General features: G+C 37.1%; 1 protein-coding gene across 2 annotated transcripts in view; it reads left to right on the top strand.

Annotated features, from left to right (window-relative positions):
* The first annotated feature begins 3,163 nt into the window (after positions 1–3,163).
* The window catches only part of SESTD1 (SEC14 and spectrin domain containing 1), a 58,834-nt gene continuing 38,646 nt past the window's right edge, over positions 3,164–23,351 (top strand). Inside the window, exons 1-5 of one of the 2 annotated variants that reach the window (XM_026853256.1) lie at positions 3,164–3,627; positions 5,170–5,237; positions 5,900–6,005; positions 14,218–14,297; positions 20,210–20,318. In XM_026853256.1, coding sequence (XP_026709057.1) covers positions 14,243–14,297; positions 20,210–20,318 — 164 coding nt within the window. In that variant the 5' untranslated portion in view covers positions 3,164–3,627; positions 5,170–5,237; positions 5,900–6,005; positions 14,218–14,242. The remainder of the gene's footprint in view (positions 3,628–5,169; positions 5,238–5,899; positions 6,006–14,217; positions 14,298–20,209; positions 20,319–23,351) is intronic. The other variant, XM_026853255.1, reaches the window with a different exon arrangement.

Below are 23,351 nucleotides of genomic sequence, written 5' to 3'. Positions count from 1 at the left end.
AATACCAGGTGAATGTGCTACTTTCAGAAGCCAGTGAACAGTAGTTCACATACTGAGTACTGTAGCAGATCTTTTTTTATTTCTGTGATGTTTTGAATGTGCACTGAATGCTTATATTTTTTGTTGCTTTCACTTTCCAAACCTCCTGATACTGTTTATCAACATAGAAGGGACTTTTCCCACTATTTTGGCAACATGAATCTGGCTGTATGACAAATACATAAGGCTTAAAAGTAGTAGATTTCTCTGCTGCTTACCCGTGAATATGATGATACCATCTTGTTATGATCATAAAGCTCTATATACAAAACATTCTCCAGTTTTTCTTTGCAATTTATCACTGCCAGCCTACACTAATCCTACTACATATAGTTATTTGCTTATTTACTGTATATACCATTTAGGAATTGTAGTGGTCTGCATGTTACATCTCTAGCCACTTACAGTGGACAGTGCTAGCTTACACTAATTTAACTACTCGCACTCATTTTGTGCTACAGGTAAAAACAATTGTCTACCTTTTGCAAAGAGATGTGGAAGCAAATAACAAGCAAGGCAGCAGAGTAAATCACTCCACGTGGAGGGTTTCCAGCCTGCCTGGTGCAAGGCTGTGCCTAGTAGCACCTCCCTGCACCCAATGGCAAGCGGAGCAAGAGTGAAGGTGCTGCAGATGATGGCCACTGTCACACCTGGTGGCACCTCAGACCAGTGTCATGGTGATAAGCTGGTTCCACTAGAAGTGTGTGTGGGTTTGGTTTGTTTTTCTTTGAAGACTGATTTTTCTGGAAGTGCAGGAACTGAAGCTGGAAGCAGTAACTCTATTGTGAGAGCACTGCTCTGCCTGTAACAAAGGCTCTGTTGTGTTGGCATGCAGCACAGTGCCCGAAGCTCAGGATGTTTCAGCCTATTTACTTTTATTTGTGTTTGAGTAAATCTGGCATAGCTGCTGGAGAATAATAGCATATATTGGGGCCCGTTTTAATCAAATGGGTCCTTGATACAAAAATGTACTGTGATTTCTTTCTACTGGTAGTTTGCGTGGCAAAGGCAATTAGCTGCAACTCTGAACTGCCCATATGACCTTAAACAACGTTAATCACCTCAGATTCTGTCCTGGCAAATCACTCTGCAGGGTGTACACAGAAAAGCAAAGTCAGAAAACCTGTTACAACATCTCAGTACTCAAACTAGCACAGCCACAGCCAGAGTACAAACGAGAGTGACTTGTGGGTTGCTCTGTCTTAGAGCACTGGAAGCCACTGCAAAAGTTCTGCCCCTCCTCTCTGCAGAAGGAGAAGCCTCGCTCAGTCATTGAGATTGCTGTTGTGACCAGGAAAATGGAGGCGAAGGTGGGTCTATGTCCTTCTGGACTAAATTTGTCTTCTCTCAAAAGTAACTATGAGAAATTTTATTAGGATTAATTAGTTTGTGTACTGAAATGTTTGAGATCCACAAATCAAACCAAAAGCAACAGAAGTACACAGTCTTGTCATAAATAGCTATGTGATAGGAATGGTACACAGAATGTAATGGCTGCAATGTGGAGGCTTTTAGAAGTGTGGAATAACAAAGAAAAAGGTATGGCAGTCAGCAGTAGTTTTTCCCTTTGTTGATTTCAGTTTTGCTCCTTTTAAAGAATAAAGATATATGTGCAGTGACTTCCATTGAGTTGTCACTTGTGCTGGACATCGGTGCTGGGCATCAGATCACTTATCTAGTGTTCTGACATACTATTTGTCCTACAGTCAGAGATTACAAAGTTACACCCTGTGGGATCTTAAGTAAATGTTGATAAATAATGGAAGTTTCTTCCTGTTGTCTTACCATCTCACCGCAAGTATGCAACAAATAAGCATAAATATAGAAGAGTGAGCTAAAAGTTGCACCTGGTGCTTTCTTAAACCATCAGTGTGCATGCTTAAATTATTGTTTCCTCTTTTAATAAAGTACAAAATAACTTCTGTAGTTCTCTACAGCAATTACTTTTGGTGGGAAGCTAATGAAGATCACTTATGTCTGGTTATCTCTACAGATTGTTTGGAAAGGTGGTGTGTTTTGTTTTTTTTTGTTTTTTTTTTTCCCCTCTTCTTTTGCTGCTGCTGTTTGTATTCTTCCATGAGAGAAAGATCCAACAGAGAAGGTATGTTTTCGAGGCTGACAGGCCTTGGATGATAGGCCTCCTCTGAAAATTTTAATGACAGTTCTTTAGCTCTTGCATGTCCAGTGGGTTGTGTTGCTGAGAGCGGGACAGCTTTGTGAGTCAGCAGAGGCCAGGGATGAGGTCAGTACCACAGGTGTGCTCCGATGGTGACAATGATGCTGAGGGCAACTGCTGCAGCAGATGTTGACCGACAGCCATCAGAAAAGGGGGCAAATAGCGGTTGTTTTGCAAACTGTGCTTTGAGGGGAGAAACCAAGCAGTTGCAGTCTATGTGAGATAGTTTTCATACTTGGAATGGGATATAGTAGATGATACGAAGTTGCTCTGCAAATAACAAGAGCAGAATTACTGTTAAGGTAAGACTTTGCAGAAGCTAATGGACTTTTTTTTTTTCTTTTTAAGAGCCATTATGTAGCCTAAAAATGATGTGTTCAGCAGGAAATTTAAGACTGACAGTAACTTGACCTAGGGTGGCTAGACTGAAAGCAAGAGAAGGGTCCTGGCTGGCTTTCCTCACTGCGTTTCTTTCCACGTTTTTGCTTGTGTTTTAATCTCGGAGGGACAGTTTCAGGATGTTTGTCCGGGAGCCCGGACAGACTGTAGGGTGATAGCTGCACTCTAGGGGAAACAAAATGCGCGTGGTGTTGTGATTACGGGCAGGCTGAGGGCGCAGGGCCGCAGGTGGGCGCCTGAGGCCCTCAAGCAGCAGCGTTCACCTGGGATCGACCGGACCGGACTCAGCGTGCGCTCCTGTCGCCAACGAGCAAAAGCACAGCTGTTAGCCACCGGGCTGCCGGTGCCGAAAGGCCTTCCGTCCGCCGGGCCGCAGCCTGCCCTAGGCCGGCTGTTTGCGGTGGCCCCGCAGTTGCCGGCGGGCGGTGCCTGGCGGGGCCGAGGCCTGCGGGGCGCAGCGCGCTCTAAAGCACCCTTTTTCTTAAAGAATTCGAACGAGTACATGGAAGCAAAAGCAGAGACAGTGGAGAACGATTTTTTTTTTTGAGTTTTTGTCATATTTTAATGAGCAAAATTGGTAAGGCTTACGTGGAGGGGTATTAGTAGATGCTTTTGTCAGTTGTTCGTTCATTTTTCTTCATCCCAAAGGAAACACTGGTCCTCTGCGTTTTTAGTATTTCACTGTCTGCATTGTCCTAACAATTGGATGTTGACTTTGTTCACGTATTAAAATGCACTGTGATGAGGAAGTACTGGGTTTTTTTTCTTGCCCTTCTCCATTCTGTGACATTGTCTGCTAAGAGTCAATGTATAGTAAGTAATGAGCACTATTATTACATTGTAGGAACAGTGATGGTGATGAACTTCCACACTAATAAGGGTTCTCATTGTTCTTGAACGAGTTGTTCTAGTCCTAGTCCTATTGTCTATACCAAGCAGAAACTTGAGGAGTAGAAAAGGGGGAAGGTGGACCACAGAACTGAAGCTTGGTCAGAGGGGTCTACTGCTTGCTGGTAAGGTGCTGATTGTGCTTTGATCTGTCAGGGAGGGTATAAACCAAAACACAAAACCCCACTAAAACTAGAAGTAATTGCTAGTGATAGGGTTTAGGATTTTTCACAATTCTTTACATCATAGATCGCTGCTTGAAGAATCCTGTAAAATCACCTGTTTTTCCTGAAGTAGTATGCTAATAGATGATATTTTATTTGCAGTTTAGATGATCTGTAGCATCGGTTTTCCTAGAAACAAAAGTTAAGAGAAGAAAATATATGTGTATTTAAATTTCTTATAAGAAACAGTGCCATGATGTCTCCTGGAGTTGTAGGCTATAATTCTAAATTGGCCGTGGTATCACATTTCTCAGTAAAGCTCACTTAAACAGGGGAAATGTACATAGTTTTGTTTTTTTCCAGCAACGGTTAAAGGAGTTAGGCGAAGTTCAATTTCAGCTGGCTATTGCTTGGGAGTGGTAGTAGGGAGGAAAACTGGAGGTATTTCTGGAAGAGACTGGAGGGTGATCTTTAATATACTGCTACATACCTGTCAAGAGTCCCTAGGAATAGAGTATGAAGAGGAATTTCCCAGTGACTGAGTGGCTGGGGAAATACAGAACACCTTCAATAGGTAGCTTCTAATAAAGTAGGCAAAGCCTACCCTAGGGTCATGTTGGGATAAGAAATGATGTTGAAGGATTTCTACTGCATCTCTTGTTCAAGCTGTCTTCAGCACTTGGTATTGATACTCTTGTTCCTGAGCTAGAGGTGTGTACTCTTGCCTTCTCTACATCTTTTTGAGGCTGCTAGTTTATTTGCCTGACTAGAAAACTTCTGGTAATACAAGGTTTTTCTAATTTAAAACTTGCCGTGAGAGAGATTACTGTAATGACTGCTGCATCTGAGTTAACTGTAAAACCTATGAAATGTGTTTAGCATCTTGGCTTCGCCTGTAACACAGTATGCACTAGTTTTGAGTTTTTGGGTTTTATTGTGGGTGGAATTTTATCAGTTACAAGGTTTCATGCAAGTCTTAAAGCCTTTGCTGAGGTTTTATGTTTGATGCTTATCTCTTCTGCGTTTTTAAGGGACTATTTCCTTTTTAAAATACAAATTATAATTTGCCTTTTTTAATTTTATAGCAGTGATTAAGTTAGTTTTAGGAATACCTTATTCCTCTCTTCACAAAACCCACTAACACTGTTCTTGTTTGGATTTTGCCTAAAACTGTGTGTATATTACCTCTGACTGAAAGCATACTACAAGGATTCTGGTTCTTGTTACTTTCCCACTGTTTCCGGTGCTGCCTCAGGAGCATTGCCTGCTAATTATAAACAATGTTGATGTCTACCATATGTTTTGGTAGAAAATATGGGATTCCTGCTGTCCCACTCAACTGGAATGTCTAGCTTACAAGTATTTGTAAATATATAATGGAAATGTTGACTCTCTTATCATGTAACTTTGTAATAAACCTTGGTTTTCAGCCTCCAAGGAAATAAAGTTTTAGATTGAGTATTAACATCTAAAAATATGGTCAAATACTTTGTTCCATTTAAGTTTGCAGAACCCTGGATCCAGAGCTCAAACTTGTCCCTAACAGACAGTGTTGCGTTCCAGTACCAATGGTAAGTAAGAGCAATCTCTTCCAAGAATAAGATCTTTAAAATTTTCATGCAATGTATTTGGTTCTTAAGAAGTTTTGACACTGATGAATACACTGATTAGAACAGTATCTTCATGACTGATTTTGCACAAGCTTATTTAGTCAGCAGGTTATGCCTTCTTTAACTTACCTGCTTTACTTTAGGTTTGTCTTGTGACTTTTAAAAATCTTTAAAAGGTGCTACAACATAATCAAAGCTTCTCATACTAAAGTTATGTTATCTAGTTTGGCTTAGATAAAATAATGCAGCTTGTGTTACAGCATCTCACTTTGTCTCACACAGAGTAGTTTGCAGATGTACTGGAGGATGTTTTAAGTCTAAGACTGCAGATATGTGAAATCTAATTTAAAGAGGGGGCTGTGGTTGTGGGTAAGAGTAAGGAACGAAGCTTTAAAAGCATTGAGGTAGATTGTTGCTGCTCTGATGGAGTTGGTAAGCTTGTGCACGGAAGAGAAATGAGAGATGAGCACCTTGAGTGAGCAAATAGAAGAATACACTAGCAAAGCCCTTTAGACTAAATGAGAGTGAGGGTTTTTTTAAGTGAGGATAGCCTTATGGCAGACTCTAAACTCGACAAGGAAGCAAGTGAAAATCAATATGGAGTGTTGTTTTCCTGTTTCTAGGTGAGAAGATGAGCTGCTGCTGCATTTTGGACAAGCTGAAGTTTGGAATGCTGGGACATAAAGAACCCGTTAAGAAGGAAATTACAGTAGTTAAGAGGAGATGAAGGTATGACTTAGGGCTTTGCAGAATCAATGATTCAAGGGAGATAGATGTATTAGACACGTGAGAATTCAGAGCAAAGCTAAACTCCTACTGTGGTGGCAGAGTTGAATTTGAGATGTGCTCTTAGAGAGATATCACAAAGAGTAAGGGTTGACCAGACCAAGTAAGGCTGAAAAGCCCAAAGGTGTTGAAAGCATAAGATAAATGGATTTGATGTTAGCTTGATGGTTTGGTCATTAAACGATATGTGTGGCTGAACTTGAGAAAATAAATGGGCCTTCTTGAGGGAAGGGGTCAGGATGGACACATAATATGTGGATGGAAGGTGCCAAGGCTCATCTACTTTTCAGTGTTGGTAAAAGTGATGGTTTCTTTCTAATCAGTATACCCTCAATGCAGGTTGCCTGATTTCTCTCTGCAAGCATGGTATTTGCTAATTCTTTCATGTTACATTCCAATTTGACCCTAGTAAATAGTATCAGTGGCAAATGTATGAGTTACATCTATGCAGGATGCTTCAGGTAGCAGGTTAGAGAGCTTGATTTTTACATTCTCTGAAGCATGTGACTATTTCTTTAGGGTAGTGGAATGCTACATGCTTTATTTTGAGGGGGTGGGAGAAAGGGAGAGGTGCTGTGGTTACTGCAGGTGGTTGCTGTGGCCAATTTAATTTGTGGTTTGCAGCTGAAATGCACAGATGTCTTCAGTTTTTCTACTCATGTTTAAAATTCAGAACAAGTTAAGGAAAGATTTCTTTTGCGCACAGTAATCCAAGGGCAGCATAGATAATTTTTATGTTGTATAGCGATGAATTTTGTGTAATTCTGAAATATTTTGAAACTTAAAATGTGACTGAACAAGATATTTATGTACCGGATCTGGCACTTTTCAATTGCCTCTACTTGCATGTTCAGTTAAAATTAGCAAAGTTCTCAAATTACTTATTCCCTATGAAGGGATTTTTACTGTTATCCTCATTGTGTCTACTTTGTGTGTTGTTCAGTGAATGTGGGGAAAGCCACTACAAAAAATACGGAGGAAATTGTTCAAGATATTTCAAGGTCCACACAAAATCTTACTCTTGAGCTGGAACTTTTTGGTCAGATATCAAACCCAAAGTTTTAGAGATTTGTAAACAGTCTTTTTGTAGGCCTCATTTGTTTTCTTGTTTTGGGTCAGTTTTCTCCATCTAAAAAAAGATGACTGCTTTTGTGCCTGCTACACTTATGTATGCACCCCCCTGCCTACTTTTCCTCTCAGACAATTCATTGGCCTACCTCCTGTACCTCCCACCACTAGATAGCTTTTGGTTTAGCATTTCTATTTGCTTCTGTTCAGCTGTAGTGTCACTATACTGAGCTGAGGACTGATTCCTGAGGGCCTGAGCCACAGCACTCATAAACAATGCCAAGTATGTGTATTGTTATGAAGTTGTAGATTGTTTTCTTATATAAATGTTGTAAAAGGAACAAGAAGTTCTAACCTTGCACCCCAGAGGAAAGTTTTTTGCTCCAAACTGCCAACAGTTACACTCATCGGTGCAGCTGTTTGTCTTTTGACTTGGCAGCTTATGGCCCAAATTGTCCAATCTCATTCCTCCTACTGTCTTATTTAGTTTTAGGAAGTACTGAAGGCATAAGAGCTCTCTGATTTTTTTCATCACAAACTGGTTTTGGACAGTTCCTTCCAGAACCTGTGAGAAGGTACTAATTTCCTCCAGTTCATTCCTGCAGGATTTTGATTTTTTTCTTTTCTTTTAGTAGCAGGAGCTAGAAGAGGACTGCTTAACTTTATTTTCCTATTCATTGATTATTTTTCTCTCCCCCAACCCGTGACTCAAAAATTATTTATGTAAGAGAATTTACAATCTGTGTGATTTCTGAATTTCCACAAGTTCTCTAAGTAAAAAGAGCTGAACCTGAGATTTGTTTGGGTTTTTTTTTTATGGGTCTTATGGAAGTGTGACAATAAAGAGGAAACATCTGTGCTATGCTTTGGACGTAGCATTTCAGTTGACCTATTGCTATATAGAAAGTGGTGGAAGAAGCAACCTCCCAAATTGCATCATGTTGCATATTCTGTGGTCACTTGATGCTGTGAAGTGAGTTGAGATGATACCAGATGACTGCAACTTCTGTAGTTTTGGCTGCTTGTTGCAAGGGAAGGCATAAGGTAGATCAGAGTCTTCTGTTGCCTGTAGTTACATCCCACAAGGTTGAGCTATAGGGTTCTTTAGAAAGATGAACATGGGGTCTCTCTCTGTAAATGTGGCAGAAAAGGAAATGTGGAGATGCATCAAAAACTCCTGGCTTATCTCAGCATGACTGTGAAAAAACCTGTGACTTTTCTCTACTATTCTAGATTAAGGAGGCCTAAAAACTCTTGTCATTTAACATACATGTGTTTGGCTTGACCTGAGGCTAGAAGGGGGAAAAAAAATCTCTAGTGAGCTATCATTTTGTATGTCATGTGTTGTAGCATCATTACAGGCTTCATTCTGCATGTATTCCTTTGGGTTGGAGCAAGACTGCAGTCTGTGGACATGGCCTTTGAATCCAAAGAAGTGCTGCTCTTTGAGAGAGTGCTATTTGCTGCACAGTATCCTGTGCTTGCCCTTCTTGTATGAAGAGACCAAGGTGTTGGTATTGTGTTTCACAGCTGTGTGTGCAGAGACATTATTGTGGATCCTTAGTTATATTGTTTCTGTGCGAGGTACTCTTCCTTGTTTTCTTTCCCTCTGACACTTGCTCTAAGTGTGAGGGAAAGCTCTACCATTCTGTGAAATGAATACTTGCCTGAGATCAAAGTGAAAACTTACGAAAACAATGTCTGTCTTGGATGGCATAACCTCGCCTATTCATTTGTTTTCCATTTGCTGGTTCACTTCATTATATTGCTCATAAATTTTTTTTCCACTCTTACTTTTGATGGAATGCGGGGGAGGGGGGGAAGGGTGTGAAATGAATATGGAAGATGGGTTAAATAGAGGAAGTAGTTGACAGCTCTTCTAAATTCTGGTATTGTCTATAGTTAGAACACAAAGTGAACAAGGTAAGACTAGAATCTCCAGGCGAAAATGGGGAAAAAGAAATGGAGTTTTTCCAAGCTTAAATTTGGTATGTCAGTGACAATGTGCTTTTGGATCATAGCCTAGCAAACTGTTAACCCTAGCTTTAACCAAAAATAGAGCACATTTTCAATCTGTCCATTCATCTGCTGTCATAAGTTGCTGAGCTGGAGTACTAATTGTGTATGTAATCGAACTGACTTTGTATGGTTGTTTAATTTTAAAGCAAAATGCAAGCTTACATACTGATAAAATCTACTGAGTGGTTTTTATTTTCTTAATTCTGTAGTGTGAATTAACATGTCATGGAAGATCAGGAATATTTTCTCTGTGTACAACTTGAAAATCAGGCATAATATAAAACTTCAGTATGCCCTTTTTTAATGGATAGTTTTTACAGATAGTAAAACATAAAAGAGATGGTTGAGAAAACAAAAAACTTGCTTTGATCTTCATCTTCCCTCGATATGTGGAGTTACCTTTTTCCTGCAGTCTTGAAGGGGCCTAATGTTAAAAATTTATTAGTGCTGCTTATAATATCTTAGAGAGTAAAAACCAAACACTGCGTTTGAGTACCTAAGCTGATGTTCATCTGTCAGGTTTTATTGTTAATTGGAAACTGTCCAGCTGAGTAACCCAGTTCCATGTGCTCTTTAATTGAAGACAGCGTTAACTAATGAATGCTTACAGCCTTTTTTTAGGTTTTGGTGAGGTTTGATGTGCTGCTTAAATTACCCTGGGGTATCAGCCCTGGAAAAACCTTCATTTGTGTTCTTTGTGCCACTTAGCTGCGGGATAGATGACATCCTTTAATGTAGCTTTAAAGGAAGGTGAAAGAATAATATACATAGATAATTGTGATATTCAGCTTTCTCTGTCTTTTGCACATGGATTTTATTTTTGTGTGGGACAGATGAACTTTTTATTAAGCTGATCCAGGGAAAGTGTGGGTTAAGGCTTTGTGGGTTGAAGTAATCTGAAAAAAACTTGCATGCTGGCTTCAGTGAATGAAGCTGTTTAAATGAAGGTCTGTAATTCGGAAGTTGATTTTAAAAGAAAAACATGATTTCATCCTATATGAGGTTTTTATATTTATTTTTTTTTTTTTTTTTTTATTTTTTTTTTTTTTTTTTTTTTCCCCAGTACTATAGAATGTCTATTGTTATTTTGCTATTGTTTGTGCCTGGACTTGCAAGCTGCTGCAGTTTTGAATGTAGCTGCCCATCTGCTGCTTGGTTATTTATAGGCAGATCTGTGGAGTTCCTTCTAATTTCCCAAGTCTTCAAAAACATTAATGAATTAAACATCACAATACTATTGTAAAAAGGGAATTAGATGGAGGGACTGAATGGAGACTAAAAGGAATAAATGACTTGCTGAAAGCCATATGTATATTTCATAGCAGGACAAGGAATTGGAACCAGATTTTTTTTTTCTCCCCTAACTTTTAGTCCTGTGTTTAACAGAGCAGCTATGCTCGTTTGATACATGGTGAGGGAATGAAGTACTCAGTCTTGGAAACTTGTAATAGGTGCCTGTGAACAGACTAACCTGTTTAAAGACCTTGCACTGTGTGCTGAGAGTAGTAAATGTTTCAGGTCTAAGAAATTTGAGTAAATGTGTTTATATTCTTACTGAGACTGAATTTGTTTTGATTGTTAATGCTTTTGGCCAGTGTTTCCCACTGGGTTGCTTAGAAAACACCTGTTACTTGCAGGGCAGCTTCTCTCTAACATCTTCAGGGCATCTTGCTTCCAGTCATCTAGTTAGCGAAGTCTGATAAATTCTCCTCCTACTCTCTTTAATAGACTTTTTAAATGGTTTTAAACAGCATCTGGACATTAGTACTTAATTTTTTTTTTTGTTAGAAGAGATCAAAGATGTATCGCAGAAAATGCAGGTGATACTGATACTCTTCATCAGAAAATACGCACTTCTATGCAAAATCACATGTAGTTCTTATTGTGTGTGAGTTCTATGGTGTTTTGCGTTGGATTTTTTTTTTTAAAGAACTTCTAGAATTTTGAACTGTGAGTGAAACAATGTGATTTTTTTTCTTCCTGTAGCTTTCCAATGCCTTTCCATAGCCTAGAAATAATAGGGGATGCAGCCTACCAGGCTATGATTTGATTGGCATTGGAGTGCAGCTTGAAATATTGTTTGCACTTTTATCTGTTCTGTAAATGTTGGTTTTATTATTTGTTTACTATCTTCCCCAGCCTCTCATTCTCCTCCTAATGTATACCTATTTTATTTAAGTTTGTAGTTAAGAGAATTTTCTTCACAAGTGTTAGTTTCTGCTTAGTGGGGTGGGTTGGAAGAGTTTTCTATTTCACTAGAACACCTTTCAAATAATTCATATTTTTAATATAAATACTATGTGGGTTTAGTCTTGCCACTATTCCGTGGAGATCTTCAGAAGAATGGATACATTGTTGGAGATTAACATTGCTTTAACATTAAAAAACCTGGAAGCCCAGGTCATTCTAAGAAAGTTCAGGGAGGTTCTTCAATATAGTTCTTTTATTTCATGTTTCCTGTATACACAAGTTTGCCAGCTAGAATACTGTATGCCAGATTGTAAAAGTAGATTGCAGGTGGGCATACAACACACTGTTTCTGAAATTCAGCAAACAGATTTAACCTCTAACTTCTTTAATATCTGTAAATTTTGAGCATATAAAAGCTATGTCTTTTGTTTTGGAAGTGATAAAATGCAGCTTCCTGAAGTATTTCACTTTCCTAAAGTGAAAACTGTTCTCTTCGGTGCTCTTGTTTTTCTTCTGTAGATTTTTTTCTATTTAATGAGTCTAAATGCCTTTTTTATTGATTAATAGACACTGGATCTGTTTCTTTCAGCTAAATAGTGGTATGACATTGAGTAGCACATCATTCTTTCACCATTCTAAATTGAGAGCTTCATGGCCAGTTTAAGAGCCTGTCACTTTCACTTTGTCTTCTGAAAAAGTTAAAAAGACTTTACATGTTATTTGTAGGTTTAAATGTACTTACATTTGCTTTTTAGCGGTGTACCTTTTTAAAACAACTTTGATATCTCCCAGTGGAAAGTGGATACCTGCTCTCTTGAAATTATTTCACTTTCCAATATTAAAAAAAGACATTTATTTTAGTGTATCCTGAGATTCTTTGGAGTGTTAAAGACAGAGAAGGATGTTAAAACCTTATTTTTAAACTTGAAGTTTTTTTTCTAGTATGTTCTTATAACTTTTCTTCTAGATGAAGCACATGAAAGCTCTCACAGAAAAGAGATAATTGAAAACTTCAGGAGTTTCTGGAACAAAGGTTAGGTGTTTGAAATTACTGGCGATTGTTCTAATTGTTCTGACTCAACCTCCCTTCACTCTGAATGAACAGAATGCTTCCATTTGTTCCAGGAAATGCTGAACAAAAGAACTATTTTGATCCATGGACAGTGCCACTACTGTGGCAGAAAGCCAGGCAGTGCTTTCATATTAAATAAACTGGTCTTTTCACAGCAGTAAAGAAACATGCTCCCTAGAGTCAATAAGTTGATGCAAGTTTTTGTTCATATGTGGAAGTATGAAGATAATGAAGTGTGTGTTTGTAGGTTTGGGCTTTCTTCATTGGTTATAATAGTCATTTGTAATAATTTTGAAATATAATTTGGGGAGGAGAGGGAAAAATCATTACTAGGTATGTGCACCACATCTGAAGAAAAAAAAAAAAAACACTGCCAAACTTAAATAGCTTCCACAGGGTGGTTTGAGTGTGGTGTATGAGACAAAAGTGACTGAGTCATTCTTGAGTTTTGTGTTTTATGCAACAAATAACCTACGTATTTTTGTCTGAAGCATACATGAAGCTTTAATAGGATGCTTATTTGAGTAATTGTTAGTGCAAGCTGTCTTGGGACTCAGTTTCCTGTAAGAACTGAAATTTGTTTGTTTCCTTCTGTAATATGAAAAAATGTGTTTTATGTAATTGACGAAAATTACACTTAAATATGGAGATTTTGGGAAGAGGATTAGGAATGAACATTGTGAAGCATTACACATTGGAATAGAGAGGGATAGTAAAAAGTTGTTGAAATATTTCTGTTTAATAATAAAAATTATTCTGCTTTTTTTTTGTTTGTAATAAAACTCATTGTTTTAACAACAGAAGGAATAACTTCTGTTTTACCTCAGGTTCTCTATTTGGCGTTTTCTGTTTTCTTCTTAGATCATTTGTAGTTTTGATTCGGTTAACTCCCTGCCCCCCACCCCTCTGGAAAAAAATGTTCTATTTGTGTGCATAAGTGCTGAAGTGTCTAGATGGAGAACTTCAGGTTGCAGTTTGAAGTCCTGTGCCTGGAATTAAAGGAAAAAAAATTTTTTTTTTGATTGGTCTTTTATTTTGACTGGATATCTTGAATTGTGTATTTTTGTGAAGAATTAAGGGGGGGTTGTTATACGGATTGATTTGTGCAGATATGAACTCAGAAGAATTTACAATCAGATGCTACTTTGTGTAGGCTGGAGGAGGAGGTTGCAGTTTAAGCATCCTGTTGATTTGTCAGTGAAACACAATGCTTAATCGTAGTGAACTGCAGCTCATAATGCAATAAAAATGGAATGGGAGTAAGAAGGGATTTGGAGACAAAAGGAACAAAGCATTTTCAGTTATAGGTTAGATGTTTTTCTTTAATTGAAGACCTACAAATGGCAGGGTAATGACGGTGTCCTGGCCTGACCTGTAAATGCAGAATAATATATTTAAGTAATTATATTCCTGGTAATATGAGACAGACTATGCAAAAGTGCAACTTTATACTTATTTTACATCTGAATGACCAAGCGAACAGATGATCTACCTGTAAATTAATTGTAGTTTAATGGGGTTGGGAAATAAGACTTTTATATAAATAATCTCCATGTCCTTGGTTAGATTCTGCTTTGATTTCTTTTTTTTTTTTTTAATGATGCGTAAGAAATCTTTAATTAATGATTTACATGGAAAAATGTATATGGTAATATTTTTTTCTTCAGTTTTTATAGTACTTCAGATTTTGGTTACAGTGTTCTGTGCTTCCTTCAGAAGAGCATGGAAGTGTTTTGCCCAGTGCTCATTCTAGTTAGATGTAATTGATTTCCTGTGCTTGACACCTTTTAACTTCTTGTGTTTCAGATCTGTGAAAATCATCTGAAGTAGAATGGAAGCTTCAGTAATATTACCCATTCTGAAGAAAAAATTGGCTTTTCTTTCAGGTATGGTTTCTGTCTTCCTCAGCAGGTTCCTCCCTGTGTAATTTGGATGGGATTTTTAGGTTGGTTACTTGTATTTTCTGGATGTATTTAACAGAAATTGTTGTTGGTTAGTGCTTTGTCATATTTCAAAAGGATCTCTGAAACTTTTAATCAATGGCCGATCTATTGCTGTTGGCATTTAGTACTTGTTTTTGCTGTAGCCTGTAACTCAACACACAGAGTTGATGTCATTGTTTCATAAAAGAATGATGATTTAGCAGACATTCAAGAATAAGCCTTTCTGGGTTTTTTAATGTGGTTTTAGAAATACAGAGAGTATTTTCAGGATTCAGAATTCAGGCAAGGCTGGAATTATCATTGTATTATTAAAACTTCTTGAATCTTGGGTTGAAGGTAACTTTCTCTCCTCTCTATGCCAGAAAAAAAAAAAAAAAGGAATACTTAAAATGATGAATGACATTCTCTTGCTGTTTTCACTGCTGTCATACATAGCTGTGTTATTTCTTGGTGTTTGATTGCCTACTGTAGGTAGGTGGATAATTTGCAGAATGCTTCTCAACTTCACAAATGGACAGGTGTTGCTATAAATAAATACTGTTCTGGTTTAGTTCATTTCAGCTAGTCTAGTTTAGCTTGCTCCAGTTGCTTGAAGTGAAACCTGTTCCTTTTGCTGAAATAATTTGTTTTGCTTTGAATTTGCCCACTGTCCCCAGCAACTGCAAATTAAACAATTCCTGTTTAAAAGTAAAAAAAGTCCCAAACTCGACTTATGTTAAATCCTGGGACAATGGGCAATTTCTTCCATAGTAATAGCAGATCCAATAGTATGTTTGTTCAGCATTATGCTGCAAGGGGAAGTTCTCATTAACTAGAGTGTGTTTTCAATTTGCTATTAAAGCTGCCCGATCCATTACGAAATATAGATGTTCTTAGTGGAAAGTAATTTGAGTGGCAGTTTAAATGCTAGGAACTTTTTTGAACCTACATATTTCTAATCAGGTTTGACCTTTTTTTGAATTGGGTAGTATTAATGGATGCTTTAATTTAATGAATAGTAAAGATTCATGTGGTAGTTCTTTTAAGCATTCTTAGATGTAAGTAAATGACCCTGACAGAGAAATCTGTTCATCATGTCTCTTTAAAGCATTTTTTTTCCATATAGTTTCATAAATGAAAACATATTAATGCTTAAAAACAATCAGAAAAATAATATTTTAGGATAAAGTTCTCCAGTGTTTAAATATTGAATTCTCTTGTTATTTTTGAGTATTGCTGGTACAAAGAATGTTGGCCCTGCCTCCTCCTTCTGGAAGCAAAACATAGTGTTTTCTAATGGAGCAGTGTCTCCTCAGATTTGAAATCCATGGCGGTATAGCTTCCATGTTGGTAAGTTATTACAAATAGCAGGGATAAAAAAGCAAGCTGCTGACTCGGCAAAAAAACCTGAACAACCACATTGGTTCAAAGTTAATTAAGTTTCTTTTTTTGTGATGCTCTTAGTTGCTTTCCTTAACTTAAAAGTGTTTTCAGTTTATAAACTACACCGCTTCTTCTGAGTTACAACAAACAAGTTATGATTTTATTTTTTAGGTTTAATTCTAAGCCTAAAGACTCAGGTAGTCTGAGTGTAGTGCTTTTCTGTAAGACAAAGAGGTGTTGTTTGTCACACCTAAAATCGCAATATGACTGGGTTTATCTCACTAAACATTGCATTCTGGTTGTGGTGGTAAATATTTATACAGTCTTGAATTTTTAGAAAGGAGTTACAAACAATACAACCAAGATCAAAGAACAACTTATTTTACTGTTTAATTCTTATCGCTTAGTGTGCTAGTATTGGGAAATGTTAGATGACATCTGTGGTAGCCATCACTACTTAACTGGTAACTAGGTAACATTCCTTTAAAGCTCCATTCATTTTTTTCAGTATTTCCTTTAAAAATACAGTTTTGAGTTAAAATTATTCTGAGATGGATAAAGATACACTTTAAAGTTTTATCTTTTACATAAATGGCTGGCCATCATTTTTCACTGAGGAAAAGAATCAGTGATAGCTTCTACCTTGTACTCTGTGTGCTGTGGCAGGTTGACAGAATATTTACATGATCTGTATATACTTCAGTGCAAGGAAGCTGCACAAAAATCACAGTGCAGGCAGAATACATACGTTTGAATCTTTTCTAGAAGTGTTTACAAGCTGGGGAAAAAACCTGTTAGTTCTTAGACAAGATGACTTGTCATGAAACTGCATAATTTAGTTAATTATTGCAGTCTTCCTGTGTAATGTCAAGAGATTATAGTTCTTGAGGTTTGGTTTGTATTTTTTTCAGTCAATTCAGCAAATGCTTCTTAAATCCAGGTAAAAAAGCAAGATTTTTCTTGTCTGGTACCTTGCATGAGTGGGCTTCAAGTGCCAGTTTTAAACTTACATTGGTTAGACCCTGTTTAACACTGGAGTCTTTCAATTTTGTGTAAACAAAACATTTAACTACTATTAGTGGTTAACTACTTTTGTGGGGGCTGGTGTTTGTCTTGTGAATCCAGAAGTAACTTTGAACAGGACAAATCTCTTCCAGTTACAAATCAGTTATATTAAGACTAAACTTGCTATAAATGCAAGAAGAAAATGTGTTTTTCTTCCCCAGCCATGTATATATACATTAAAATGAACAAGTTTAACATTCCACTTACGAGTTCATGGGTAGGGGAGGAGAGGGAGTGTTATATACAATTCTTAAAGTATGTTATCCAATAGAGTCCTGAGCTGCTGCCATGGCTCATGGAGTTCTGGACCACGGAAATTGGTTCAAGGTGACTCTTCTGACCCTTCTACTGTTCCCTGTAGAAATACCTTCATAACCTCTTGTGTTCTTAATTTTCCTATTGGAGGCTCACTCAGCTTGATCACCAAATTCTGTCCAGTCTGTGGTTTTGATTTTTATTAATATTTGTGACTGTTTCATTGCTTCTCTGCTCCAGTAATTTTTCACAGTTCCTCCATTTTATGTGTAACCCATTTTAGAACTTGGCTGTTGCAAATTTTCGTTTCAATGGATTTATTTTCTATTATCCTACTAACTGCTACTCTCCTTTCTCTGAGGATATCCTTATGGATAAGGAAAGACCAAACAATGCCTGAATGCTTAAGGAAAGGCTTCTTTATTAATTTTAATGTTTTAATCTTGTTGAGAGATGGTAGCTAACAAGCTACCATTGAATCACAGAGGCTTCTGAAGTAGTATTTTTACATCCACAAACTTACAGTTTTCCTCCTACTTGTTGGATTTAATGTGCTCTTGCTAAGCAGTGTAGCAAGTGGAGAGAAATTCTTTCACTCCAGATGTACAGATGAGAACAAATGTCATTTTTAAAGCATTGAGGTATTCTTCCTTCCTTTTTCTCCTGCTTTCCTACTTTAATTTTTAAGCTTTCTGTCATTCAGAAACAGAAGGGTGGACAATCTCTAAATTACTGTTGCTTTAAACTGTGACTCCCTCTTAATTTCTGCAGAAAGGATCTATCTATTTGTCCTTTCTCGTGTAGCACCACCCTTTAAGTCTTCTCTTTAGAAATACAGTTAAGTAGTGCATTGGTGTTTTCCAGCAGTATTTCTCCCCCAAAGAAGAGAAAGGGAGGACAACACAACTATTGCAGTGAACCACCTAAAGCAGTAGGTCCTTTATGAAGATGTGGATGATACGTGTGTATCAGTGGATCTTTAATGCTCTTTGGGGAGTTTGCATAGCTTTGGAAACAAGGAAAAATCCCTAGTACAATTAAGATGCCAACATATGTTGTGTAAATGAGCAGGGTTTGGGGTTTTGTTTTTTTTTTTTTTTGGTTATCTTGCCTGCGTCTCTAACGGATGGGGAGAATTCTTACCAAATTATCTCAGTATATGTGTATGCATCTGCAAGCATTACTGTACTGTGCTTGTGTGCTTTGTCTTATTTCTGCACAGCTGTTACTATTCTGTAAAAAACTGTTTTTACTGATTAGATAGAACTTCAGTTCTACCAGTGTTAAGTAATACCTAATTTTTATGAAGCAAAAGCATGATTTAACCTTTAACCATATGAGTAGCACACTTAATTTGAGAAGAAAGGTGTTTTTTCCTCAGGTTATGCAAATTTACTTTGCTGCTTTTTCACCCCAAATAAATCTGAGATTATCATTATCTTTTTACAGTTTTTCCAAAATACGGAGGAAATTGTTCAGTTGCTGCTTCCTACATGTACTTAAATGTCTCTAGTATTTTTAAATAAAATAGCTAATATATTAAAACCTGTTCAAAGAAATAATATTGAATAAAATGGAAAAGGCTTTCAGCTACTTAACATGGTGGAAAACTTATTTTGAAACTGGTTTAATGTAGAGATTGGTATTAGTTTAGAAAAATATTAAAAAAACAACCCCCAGACTTTTAAGATAACTGAAGTTGTGGTTTAATAAGATATAAACTCAAGTGCTGTATCCTTCTGGAGTATGTTTGGGTTCGTTAATGTTCTTTAGGTCATGTGCAATTTCCTGTTCCTTCTCATAATTTCCTGTTCCCCCCACCAAAAAAAAAAAAAAGCCAAAATACTTGATTGGGTTTTGAATTAAGATCTCTTTTTCTTTTTGCTGGTTATAGACATTAAAAGATTCAAGAACAGAAAGAAAATAAAAAAAAACATAAGGTGGTTTGCTCAAAATGGTGAATATATGAACTAGATGAGTTACACCAAATTAAGTGGAAAGATGAGTCACAGCTACATTTGCCGGTTTTACTTAATCTGCCCTTTAGGGGCAAATGTTTTAGTCTCAAGGCCACCTACCTGCCTTCAGTTCACCAGTGATGCCCCTGTAATTAGATTTGTGGTAGATAATAGAAGAGCCAGCTTCACACTTGATTTCTTTCACTCTATGGCACTTGCTGATTGACCTTTTCAAGGAGCTGTGTCAGTATTTATTTCTCTTGTGATGATGTATTCAGTGGATTTGGCTTCAGTTTCAATTCAGGCTATGAGTAAGAACCTAGTACAAATCCATTTTGCATACTGGTTCATATATATGTGACTCCAAAGTCAATCTTTGAGAAGAAAGGCCAGAAGAGAAAATTTCAGCTTCCTTTAAAGACCCTTTTTCTTTTTAAGCTGTACCTTTCCAGGGACTTTCTTGAGAGTCTGTGTAGTGAAAACAAACCCGTATGACAGTTGGAGAACTGTCTACCTAAATGCAGCGTATCAGCATCACCTAACACTTGATCTTACTGGATCTCATAATGGACATATGTGAGGCCAGTTCTTTCAGTATTTTTGTTGCTGATACTGTTTGTATAGCTTTTACTAGAGGGTTTGAAAATGCATATGAAGGTTAAAGCAACTGGTTAGAAATATTTATCTTAACTGTGAGGTGATTAGTATGTGTTTGTAAGTAGGTCTGGAAACACTATGCATTTGGTAAATGAGCTACTTAGAGCAGCCTGTGTGGTACGAGATCCTCCTTTGTGTAGTTTGCGTTTCTGGGAGATGGCGTGTTCCAGTTGGAGCTGCTGAGTACATGCTCACCTTGGAAGCTTACCAGGTTTGACAGGCTGGTAGTATAGAAGGTCTAGGAGATATTCTTTAACAACATAATCTAGATACGCAAAAATAATGCTTCTGGAAAAATTTGTTGTTTATGTAGAAAGTACTAGATGGAAGACTGACAGCTACATATGTGCTTTATGCTTTGAAGCCTTGGTGGTGCCTTAAGTATCAAATGTGGTAAATGAATCTTCACACCTGAGAGGTGAAATGTCAGTTGTGATTTTCACAGCAACTTTTTAGATTACTTTTATGATGTATTTTGAGACCACATAACTACAAAGTATTTCTTTTACCTTAAAGCCCTCACATTACCTTTCTAATGACTTTTCCCCCCCAAAATAGGAGGGAAGGACAGAAGAAGTGGCCTGATTCTGACAATTCCATTATGCCTTGAACAGACGAGTATGGACGAGCTGAGTGTCACACTAGACTACCTGCTAAGTATCCCAAGGTGATTTCAAAGGCATTCTGTTCAGGGCTGCCTTCTTTTTCAGTGGTGGAAGGGAACATTGTATTGGTGTTTCCTCTTATTTGCCTTTCAATACCAAATGAGTTTTACATAAATCTGTGTTTAAAATGTGATACTGACTGAACTAAAAACATTCCAGTAAACTAAAGAATATCTGCTAAGGCTTACATACGTCCTTTTATTCTGTGTGGCTGGCTTTAGGGCTTTTTTGTCTTGTGTATTTCCTCACTCCTTTCTGGGGATATCTTTGGTAATTTCTTTTTAATAACAGTGCACTTAAGTTATATGTAAATTAATGAGCCATTGTGGTGAAACTCCTAAGCTTGCAAAGGTAGCATTGCTCAAAGTAAAAAAGCTTCTTACTCTTTGCTATATGCCTAGTCTTTGTAGCTTGTAGTGCTTGTGTACACCGAGTCTAAAAACATATGAAGTCTTACCGAAGTTAGTGAGCATTTCAAATGTTTAAAGTTAAGATACTGCCTAAAGGTGCTGAGTCACAATTTGAGTATCCTGTCATCCAGACCTTTCTCTGAAATTATTGTTGATTTAAGTTCTGTGTGTGCAAGCTTATAGTGACAGTTCTTGGCCCTAACTTAGTTAAATGCTTTTTTTTTTCTTAAAATTCAGAGATTGAGCTTTTTTATGGCTTTGTTTTGTTCTGATGTGCCAATGATTTAAAAAGGAAAAAATCCTCTCAGATAAATGCTTTCTTTTCTATCCCTTTAAATTCCCCTTCTGGAAACAGGAACAATGGCATAACTAAAGCCTGTTTAGTGTACTTTTGTTTTATTGCAATCTATAAATGTTTTTAAACCACAGTTAAATGATCTGCGTTTTTTTTGTAGTTAAGACTCTTTAAAAAAATTCTGATTAGGGAAGAAGCAGATTAAATTTAGGTTGCTTACAAGTAAAATATCAGTAGGTGTATGAGTGTATTGCACATCATTTAGTCATGGAAGTTTCAGGGTTTTTCAAACAGCATGTCTTCTGTAAAGTGATGAAAATCTTGAATGGTCATCTGTGCAAGTCATCTTATTGACTTAAGGACTTGGCTGTATTTATGGAACAGATGCAGACATTATTTTTTTAGCAAACATTAATTATTACACAGTCTCATTCTGATGTATGTTTTTACATATATTAGCATAAAAATAATTCTGAAAATACAGCCACGGTACTCACTGTACTCTGTACAAACTGGGAAATCTGTTTGAAAGCAAAGTTCAGAGTTCCCACATCTAATGTTCTGTTTGTCAGTTGTGGAAAAACTGACCTCTCTTTTATGGTGACAGTATGGAAAAATCCATTGTTGTTTTTATTTGCATGTTGGTTTTTAGTGGGAAATGCAAACTTTTTGGCTTAAGTGCTTGCCTTTTTTGTTCTGGAAAGACTTGCTAAATAGCATTTGAAAAAAGGAGGGGTGTAGGGAGGGATGTTGTCCCAAACCCAGATAGCCGTCCAAGAAACGTTAATGATGTTTTTTTTCCTCTAGTTCTATGTGTAAGGTAACCTAATATGTTTAACTTTTAGGCCAGTTGTGCATGACATAGGTTGTAACTATAACTTGTGAAATTGTGCATTCTAGTGTTGATGGATAGCTCTGGTCAAAATTTGAGGCATAACTGTTTATAGTGTCTTGAGTAAATTTCTTTTGGGGGGTGTGTAGGGTGAGTGTGTGTGTGTGTGTGTGTGTAAAGCCTTCCTAAAATTTCAGACAACTTATTTCTAGTGTTTACTATTATGCTTTTCTTTGATGCTATTTAAAATTCTCAAATTCTGAAGAGGCCTTTTCAGAATCCAAGAAAAATAAAAGTGACAATGTTATGCTATTGTGTGTGCATACTAAAGTGGGCTTCCTTTGTTGTATTCTCTGTGTGGTGGCTCAAATCACCAAGTGTGTTTTTTTTTTTTTTAATTTTAACTTTCATACAACCATTTATGTTTGTGTTGTCTGAACTTTTCAGAAGTGGTAGCTCACTTCTGAATTTGGTTGTTTTGTTGGGTGTTCTGGGTGTTTTTAATAGGTTTAGTAGTAGACAAGAGCAGATCCTGATACTGCTAGATTACGTTGAGCTTAAGAAAGCCACATTTCAAGATGCTATAGTAATGCTATTCATCTTGTTCTTAAAAGTAGCGATAGTGTGCCTTTTGAGTTAATTCTGATCAAACATTGTATGCATAAAGCCTGAATGTTCAGAGTGCTTCCAGAAAAGTTATGTATGTGATCTTAGAGGTTCCTTAAAACCAAAAGCATGTATGGATTGGCAGCCAACTTTGTAATTATTTTTTCCTAAATAGACTAGTAAGGTGCCTTTTTCTTTTCTTTTGTATTTTTTAATTCCAAGATAAATTTGTCTACCACCCATACCTCGTGAGGCTCAGCTTAAATATGAAATGACAGTTAAATTTCTCGGTTGGAAACATAATGCTTACTGTTACATGTTCTTTGTTTTTTTGTAAGCTAAAGAGATCACAGAAGTGGCTTTGTTTTGTAATTGAAGATGTGGGTGCTAAAGATTACATAATGCTTTTGTACCTCATGCGAATGTCATGTATCTTAGTCACTTATAACTTTGCTGGACACAAAAATTTTAACCTGAGACATGATATCTAATGTGGTAGTTAATGCTAACATGGACTCAATTCCATGTTCTCTTCTGGCTGCTGCTGTTCTGGTTGTTAAGAAGGTAGCACCTCCCAGAGGTCGCTGCCACCCTTGAACACTGCCCAGGTGGTGTTGGGAGCACCTTGTTACCAGCTTCAGTTAGAAATGAGCCAGAGAGGTCTTTGTGGGAATGCATAGAGAGTGAGGAAAGTTTTCAGTCTTTTCTCCCATTTGGTACTTGAGCAGAAGTATCTCTGAATTTTTAGCTTTGCAGTAACTGTTTTCAGCAGAGTTTTTTTGTTTGTTTGTAGTATATGCGGACTCAGACCTTATTAGGAAGAGAAAGTTATGTCAGTCTCAAATACTCGATCCATACACAAAGCCTCTGCCCTTGTGGAGGCTTTTTGTGC

Source organism: Athene cunicularia (assembly GCF_003259725.1).
Source record: "Athene cunicularia isolate RWA chromosome 7 unlocalized genomic scaffold, athCun1 chr7_part2, whole genome shotgun sequence".
Lineage (NCBI taxonomy): Eukaryota > Metazoa > Chordata > Aves > Strigiformes > Strigidae > Athene > Athene cunicularia.
This window is presented reverse-complemented; position numbering and strand designations above follow the sequence as displayed.